Source organism: Homarus americanus, unplaced genomic scaffold (genome assembly GCF_018991925.1).
Source record: "Homarus americanus isolate GMGI-L3 unplaced genomic scaffold, GMGI_Hamer_2.0 scaffold39155, whole genome shotgun sequence".
In the NCBI taxonomy this organism is placed as follows: domain Eukaryota; kingdom Metazoa; phylum Arthropoda; class Malacostraca; order Decapoda; family Nephropidae; genus Homarus; species Homarus americanus.
This window is the reverse complement of record NW_024737042.1, coordinates 17,033,672-17,042,060: the sequence shown is the minus strand read 5'-3', so window position 1 is coordinate 17,042,060 and position 8,389 is coordinate 17,033,672. Positions and strand designations below refer to the sequence as shown.

General features: G+C 45.0%; 3 protein-coding genes across 3 annotated transcripts in view; all 3 read left to right on the top strand.

Annotated features, from left to right (window-relative positions):
* The first annotated feature begins 310 nt into the window (after positions 1-310).
* Positions 311-1,840, top strand: LOC121872533 (pre-mRNA-splicing factor cwc2-like). The gene is made up of 2 exons (XM_042375318.1): positions 311-368; positions 1,464-1,840. The coding sequence occupies exons 1-2, from the start codon at positions 311-313 to the stop codon at positions 1,838-1,840; spliced, it is 435 nt and encodes a 144-aa protein (XP_042231252.1).
* Positions 1,841-2,441: 601 nt separating this feature from the next.
* On the top strand, positions 2,442-3,434 carry LOC121872532 (cylicin-2-like). Its single transcript, XM_042375317.1, has one exon. It carries the CDS (start codon positions 2,442-2,444, stop codon positions 3,432-3,434), a length of 993 nt encoding a protein of 330 aa, XP_042231251.1.
* A 1,574-nt stretch (positions 3,435-5,008) lies between these two features.
* The window catches only part of LOC121872531 (nucleolar protein 58-like), a gene marked incomplete at its 5' end in the record, with an annotated part of 61,712 nt that continues 58,331 nt past the window's right edge, over positions 5,009-8,389 (top strand). Inside the window, 2 exons of the mRNA XM_042375316.1 lie at positions 5,009-5,198; positions 5,333-5,511. Of these exons, the coding sequence (XP_042231250.1) occupies positions 5,009-5,198; positions 5,333-5,511 (369 nt within the window). The remainder of the gene's footprint in view (positions 5,199-5,332; positions 5,512-8,389) is intronic.

Genomic DNA, 8,389 nt, shown 5'->3' with positions numbered 1-8,389 from the left:
AAAATAGAGAAGTATATCCTATTACGTTTTCTAAATATTTTTGCTTTGAGACATTTTGCCTTTTGGAACCCGGACTTGTGAAGGAGGAGAGGGGCGGTGGATTGTGTGCCAGCCAATGAAAGGTGACGCTAAGCCTGCTAATATTCCTTGTCGAGGATAATGCCTGGGAGCTAAAGTTTTCCTACTTCATTTTCCAGCTCATACATTTTCCTCCAGGCTAAAGGCAGGGGGTATTTTTCTGCACCTTCAGAGACTTTTACCACGTTAGATTATGTCAGCCATGTTAAAAACAACACATTTGCTCGCTAAAATGAAGAAGTTATCACTCTTCGTCATTACAAACACAGAACACCTCACATGTTACACAAGTATACCCTCACATATACAATACACCGCCTCACTTCATAATAGTACACCCTCACATACACAGTACACCTAACATACACAGTTCACCTCACTTGTTAAGACAAGTATACCCTCACATACACAGTACACCTCAAATTTTCAGACGTGTCAGCTGTCAGAAAGAGCCAGTGCAGGTCTCGTCTTTATTACCGATGTCAGCCATCAGGAGGGGCGGCGCGGCTGGGTGCTGGTTGTATTAGACCCTAAGTCAACTGGTGACGAGCGGGTGGCAGACATCACCACCACCTGGCTCACCGCCACCCCCCACCCTCACGCCCACAATTTGGAATTCCCACGCTTTTGCGGGGCTGTTGTGTGCTGATTGATCCAGACCCGCCATAACGTCAGCCAGTATCCATATTCCACTACTAAAGTACGCTTGGTTAAGTGAGTTAAGGTTACCAAGGATGGGTTAGGTTAAATTTCGTTAAATTAAGGTGGATAAGGTTTGGCCAAGGTTAGGTTAGGTTTGTTAAGTAAGATTGGGTTAAGGTTAGACTTAAAATAAGTTGTTAGGCTATGATAATTTAGGGGATGTTAAATTCAGGACTAACAGGAGTTAGTTTAGGTTAGGGAAGTATCAGTTTGTATTGTAGGTCAGCATGATTAGGTTAGGGAAGAATCATATTCGGTTAATTAAATTATGGGAGAGTAAATTTGCGCCTAGGTATGGTAAGATAAGTTAAGGTTAGGTTAGGTTAGGTTAAGTTCGAGTACGGGAGTAGTATTATAAGGGACACACAACACACCGTGGTGGATCAGGACCAATCAGCACACGTTATGCCCGCATACGAGTGGACTGCCAGAACAACCTGGCCCTCACCCTCAAACCAATAGTAAAACATCACCCACCACTGTCACCCACACCACTATGGTCACCCACCACTGGGATAAAAAAATTCCAGTTATACATAAAGAACATTTCAAAACTGCTTTGATTTTTGAGAACTAACAAGATATTATTATTTATTTATTTATTTATTTATTATTTTTATTTTTTTTATTTTTTTTTCGGCAAAACGAGGGCGCCTCATTAGCACTGACAACGCTTAGTACAGGGCAGCGTGGACGGGCGAAGCAGGGGCGGAAGGGAGACATCCAAGGGCAGAAAGAAGACAACCAGGAGCAGAAAGAAGACAACCAGGAGCAGAAAGAAGACAACCAGGAGTGGAAAGAAGACAACCAGGAGCGGAAAGAAGACTACCAGGGGTGGAAAGAAGACAGCCAGGAGTGGAAAGAAGACAACCAGGAGCGGAAAGAAGACAACCAGGAGCGGAAAGAAGACAACCAGGAGCGGAAAGAAGACTACCAGGGGTGGAAAAGAAGACTACCAGGTGGAAAGAAGACCGGTGGAAGAAGACAAGGAGCCAGGGGGACTGGAAAAAGGCAACCAGGAGCGGAAAAGACAGCCAAGACAGCCAGGGTGGAAAGATAGGAGCGGACAACAACCAGGAGCGGAAAGAAGACAACCAGGAGCGGAAAGAAGACTACCAGGGGTGGAAAGAAGACTACCAGAGGGAAAAAGAAGACAACCAGGAGCGGGAAAGAAGACATAGAAGACCCAGGGGTGGAAAGACAAAGGACGGAAAGAAGCGGGCGGAGAAGACACCAGGTGAAAGAAAACAGCAGACGGAAAAAAGACAGCCAGGTGGAAAGAAGACAACCAGAGCTACCAGGGGTGGAAAAAGACTACAACTACCAGGAAGAAGACGGAAAGAGACCAGAGTGGAAAGACAGCCAGGAGCGGAAAAAGACAGCCAGGTGGAAAGAAGACAACCAGAACGGAAGAAGACTACCATGAGGGAAGAAGACTGGGGTGGAAAGAAGACTAAGAAGACAACCAGGAAAGACAAGAACAACCACCGGAAAGAAGCCACAAAGCCAGCGGAAAAAAAGAAGACTACCAGGAAAAGAAAGAAACAGCAGAGGAGAAGACACCAGGGGTGGAAAAGAAAACAATACCAGGAGGAAAGACAGCCACGGAAAGAAGACTACCAGGTGGAAAGAAAACAGCCAGGGCGAAAAAAGACAGAGAAATGGAAAGAAACAGGGGGTGGAAGAAGACTACAGGAGCGGAAAGAACCAGGGTGGAAAGACTACCAGGGAGTGGAAAGAAGAGAAAGAAGACAACCAGGAGCAGGAGCGGAAAGAAGACGGAAAGACAACAGAGCGGAAAGAAGACTAAGGGGTGGAAGAAGACAACAACCAGGAGCAGGAAAGGAAAGAAGACACAGGGCGGAAAGAAGACAGCCAGGGCGGAAAGAAGACACCAGGGCGGAAAGAAGACACCAGTGGAAAGAAGACAGCCAGGGGTGGAAAGAAGACAACCAGAGCGGAAAGAAGACAGCCAGGGGTGGAAAGAAGACTACCAGGGAAGAAGACCAGGAGCGGAAAGAAGACTACCAGGAAAAGAAGACTACCAGGGAAGAAAGAAAGGGAAGAAGACAACCAGGAGAGGAAAAGAAGACAGCCAAACGGAAAGAAGACAATACCAGGGGTGGAAAGAAGACACCAGGGCGGAAAGAAGACACCAGGAGCGGAAAGAAGACAGCCAGGGGTGGAAAGAAGGAAGGGGTGGAAAGAAGACTACTCAGGGAGACAGCCAGGGGAAAGAAGACAGCCAGGGCAGGAAAGGAAACTACCAGGGGTGGAAAGAAGACAGCCAGGAGGGAAGAGACAGCCAGGGTGGGAAAGAAGACTACCAGGGGTGGAAAGAAGACAGCCAGGGGTGGAAAGAAGACAGCCAGGAGTACCAGGGGTGGAAAGAAGACAACCAGGAGCGGAAAGAAGACAGCCAGGAGCGGAAAAAGACAGAGAAAGCGGAAAGAAGACTACCAGGGGTGGAAAGAAGACAAGCCAAAGAAGAGGAGCGGAAAGAAGACAGCCAGGAGCGGAAAGAAGACTACCAGGGTGGAAAGAAGACAGCAACCAGGGCGGGAAAGAAGACAGCCAGGAGCGGAAAGAAGGAGCCGGAAGAAGACTACCAGGGGTGGAAAGAAGACAAGCCAGGAGCGGAAAAAGACAGCTAGGGGTATAAAGAGGCATCCAGGGGTGGAAAAGAGACAGCCAGGAGCAGAAAGAAGACAACCAGGAGCAGAAAGAAGACAACCAGGAGCAGAAAGAAGACAGCCAGGAGCGGAAAGAAGATACTAGGTGGAAAGAAGACAGCCAGGAGCGGAAAGAAAACAGCCAGGAGCGGAAAAAAGACAGCCAGGGGTATAAAGGAGGCATCCAGGGGTGGAAAAAGAGACAGCCAGGGCAGAAAGAAGACAACAGCAGAAAGAAGACAACCAGGAGCAGAAAGAAGACAGAGGGCGGAAAGAAAACAGCCAGAAGCGGAAGAAGACAGCCAGCGGAAGAAGACTACAGCAAGAGGAAAGAAAGAAGACCAGAAAGTGGAAAGAAGACAGCCAGAGCGGAAAGAAGACGGAAAAAACCAGGACAGAAAGAAGACAGCAGGAGCGTAATAGGAGGCATCCAGGGGCGGGAAGGGAGACATCCAAGGGCAGAAAGAAGACAACCAGACAGAAAGACAGCAGGGGTGGAAGAAGACAAAAGACGGAAGAAGACAGCCAGGAGCGGAAAAAGACAAGCCAGGGCATAAAGGGAGCATCAGGGGGAAAGAGACAGCCAGAGCAGAAAGAAACAACCAGGAGCAGAAAGAAGACTACCAGGTGGAAAGAAAAACAACCAGGAGACGGAAAGAAAACCAGAAGCGGAAAGAAGACAGGTAAGAGCAAAAAAAAAAAAGACAGAAGAGGGGTAAAAGAGGAGAAGCATCCAGAGCGGAAAAGAAGACAGCCAGGAGCGGAAAGAAAGACAAACAGCAACCAGGAGGGAAAAAAGACAGGAGGGTATAAAGGAGGCATCCAGGAGGTGGAAAGAAGACAGCCAGGAAAGAGGAAGGAAAAGAAAAACAGGAAGCGGAAAGAAGACAGCAGAGCAGAAAGAAGACAGGGAGGGAGCGGAAAGAAGACAGCCAGAGAGGAAAGAAGACAGGAGTAGAAAGACAGCCAGGAGAGAAAAGAAGACACCCAGAAGTGAAAAGAAGACAGCCAGGAGCAGAAAGGAGCAGAAAGAAAAAAAGACAGGAGGAAAGAAGACAGCCAGCGGAAGACAGCCAGGACAGAAAGAAGACAGCCAGGAAAAGAAGACAGCCAGAGCAGAAAGAAGACAGCTAGACAGCCAGGAGCGGAAAGAAGACAGCCAGGAGCGGGAAGACAGCCAAGACAGAAGAAAGAAGACAGCCAGAGAAGACAGGAAAAAGGAAGACCAGCCAGGAGCGGAAAGAAGACAGCCAGGGAGCGGGAAAGAAGACAGCGGAGAGCGGAAAGAAGACAGCCAGGAGCGGAAAGAAGACAGCTAGGAGACAGAAAAGAGACAGCCAGGAGGGAAAGAAACACCCAGGAGCGGAAAGAAGACAAACCAGGAGCGGAAAGAAGACAGCTAGAGTGGAAAGAAACAGCCAGGAGCGGAAAGAAGACAGCAGGAGTGGACAGAAGACAGCCAGGAGCAGAAAGAAGACAGCCAGAGGGAAAGGAACAGCAGAAAGGGAAAGAAGACAGCCAGGAGCAGAAAGAAGACAGCCAGGAGCAGAAAGAAGACAGCCAGAGACAGAAAAGAAGACAAACCAGAAGAGCAGAAAGAAGACAGCCAGGAGGAAAAAGAAGACAGCCAGGAGAAGACAGAAAAGAAGACAGCCAGCAGAAAGAAGAAACAGAAGACAAGAGACCAGGAACAGAAAGAAGACAGCCAGGAGGGAAAGAAGAGCAGCCAGGAGCAGAAAGAAGACAGCTAGGAGCAGAAAGAAGACAGCCAGGAGGAAGAAGAAGACAGCCAGGACAGAGCGGGAAAGACAGCCACAGCTAGGAGCGAAAGAAGACAGCCAGGAGGAAAGAAACATAAAGAAGACAAGGGAAAGAAACAGAGGAAGACAGGGAGCCAGAGGAAAAGAAAGAAACAGCCAGGAGCGAAAGGAAGAAGAGCCAAAAGGACAGGAGCGGAAGAGAGGACAGCCAGGAGCAGGAAAGGAGACAGCCAGGAGCGGAAAGAAGACAGCCAGGAGCAGAAAGGAGGGGAGCCAAAGGAAGAAGGGAAAGGAAGGGAGTCAGTGGGAAGGATGGAAGGTGTTAGGACGGGAAGGAGATGTAGGGAGCTAGGGGAGGGAGGGAACCACAGATAGGAATGAGTAAGGGAGTCAATTGGGGGAAAACTCCTCAGGATGGAAGTAAGTTAGAACATGGAAATAAAGACAAACACAGAGGAAGAGGGAAGAGGTGATGGACCAGCAAAGTGAAGGGACTCGTTAAGAAGACATGGAGTGAGAGAGAGAGAGAGAGAGAGAGAGAGAGAGAGAGAGAGAGAAAAGGAAAGTGAGAGAGGTAGCAGAGATAAGGAAGTGGAGTTGATGAGAGAGGGGAGGCAGGAATGTTAAAGTGATGGAGGGAAAAAGAAAAGAGGGCAGTTGATAAAGAAAAGGGGGAGGGGAAGGGTTGGGAATAAATCAGCGAGGAGGAAATGGTGGAGCGTGAGGCAGCCAGCCAGCCAGCCACTCAATAAAGGACGGGCAACACACATCAGCCTCACATCGTTCCCATGTAAATAAATAGAAACAGATAAATAAAGGAGAATCAGGGAATGTTACCAATAATTATCAGAAGTATAGTAAATAAAATAATCAATATATATATATATATATATATATATATATATATATATATATATATATATAAAGAGAGGAGACATGATGTAGCAAGAAAATGTCTTGTTAAAGGATTATGATGATGTTGGATTTATTCTGAGTAAACAAAATACGCAATAAAAACTGAAGCCGCCGCTGCCAAACACTTCACCAACAATCAACACTGTTATCGCCACTAGTTTTATAGCACTCACTATCTGGCCGGATATATACTTTTTTTTCAGAATAAATCATTTAATTACAGTAAAATAAAATACAAACTGAGAATAATAGCGACGTGACGAAGGGGGCATTGCATTTTCGGAACTGTTGGAAATCGCTTAATTAATTAACATAATAAAACAAATGAGATGACTAATGAAGCTGCGTAAAAAGTTTTAATTCTATTCTTAAAAAAATATTATCTTCATGGATATTATTGTTCGTAGAAAATGTCTATTGCGGTACAGTAAAGCGGTCGATTTTAATCAATTAATTATTTTGCCGGATTTTTCCACAAAGTTAATGGAAGTTTGACATAGATTCAATTTTATTATTAGTTTCGTTACGGTAAAGAATTTTCCGGAATTGACAACAAAAAAGTTATTGTATAAAAATAAGTTTAAATCTGAACCAAATTTTAATTAGAGATACTGACAACAAAAGCCTACGAGTTCACTCAACCGTCGGCTAATTACACACACACACACACACACACACACGGAAAGAGAGCATTAGATGTAAGAGATATAGAGAAAGGTATGATGATTATAATAATGTAAAAAAAAGGATAAATAAAACAGGAAAAGAGAGATAGAAAACACAATAAATAGGGAGATAAGAACATACAGAAAGGGAGCCATCTGGTAGGTTAATACGGAAGTGATATTTAAATAAAACAGAAAGACCTTATGTTTGACTGAATAATCTGCCGTAAAAAGAATTGTCAACCTGTTCCTGTTTTTACGATATTCTGGTAATATTTAATGGATATTCTCTTTAAAGTGTTGATATCGTAATTTTAATGGATATGCATAATGTTAGATATTTATGGTTAAGCATTTCACTAAATAGCTCATCAGCTTTCAATAGGATATATTAATTTTCGAAAGGAGAAAAATGTAGATAATCACATTCATGGAATCAAGAAGTCAGAAAAATTATATTTGAAAATTTGAGAGAGATTTAAAAATATTGAAATTCATATGATTGTTAGCTTGAGTTTGGAGACGGCATGCCATAGATGCCATAGATATTAAAATACCTAAAATATGATTATCAAACAGCGACCCTCCATCTTCTATTCTATATCATCCAGATTTATACAAAACTATGTTAAGAATTTCAAAAGTAGATGTTAAGCTTTCTTTCTCCTTCTCATTATATATATATATATATATATATATATATATATATATATATATATATATATATATATATATATATATATATATATATATATATATACCTCACTAATAGGGAATCGAACCCTGGACTCTGAGAGTGACACAAGGACAACAAGAGCAATCCTAGACTTTGTTATATTCCACACACAGCCTGTTCAGCGTGCTTGTCAAGCGCCGTACACCTCCATTAGGGGTTTCCTGCGCTAACTATGTAGCTCGGTGGTAGCGATCCTGGTCACACGCAGAGGTCCAGGGTTCGATTGCCGACAATTGAGGTATTGTTTGTATATGGAAGTCCGCGTGTCTATATGGACTGATGAAATATATATATGCAAATCAATCATTGTAGGTGCACGTGATCCATGTATTAAATGTACTAGGTGCCTCTGCTGTGGTTGTTATCTGCTCTCCTGTAGCACAGTCAAGGGCCCTCGTGATCCACTGTTGATGTGTGTGATACATTAAACACTCTCCACTGTTATTTTATAGCCATCGCCCTTTCAACAATATCTCGTACCTGGCCTTAGTAGCCTGTCCATCAGGCATTGCCTTCGTCCGCCGGTGTAGACGTTGGGTTCCCATGGTGGTCACCTCTTCCCTCTATATCGCCGTTGGGGTCTTCTTGGAGCTCTGTAAGCATATCTGCCTGATGCGGGGCTCCACTGCAGATTTTTCGTTCGGGGTTTACTCCCGTAGCCTTATACCTACCAAGGTTAATCCGCAATGGTTGGTAGGCGCCAGGACGTGTCCACATGCCAGTGGGCCTATTCGCCATCCCTCTGGGGCCCACTGCTACTCCGAGATCCCCTGCTGGACTAGCCTGGGCCCACGAGACACCCAGTTACCGTGTGTTGCCACGACGAGGCACAGCAGGAGTGTTGATGGTGAAGAGGCTGGG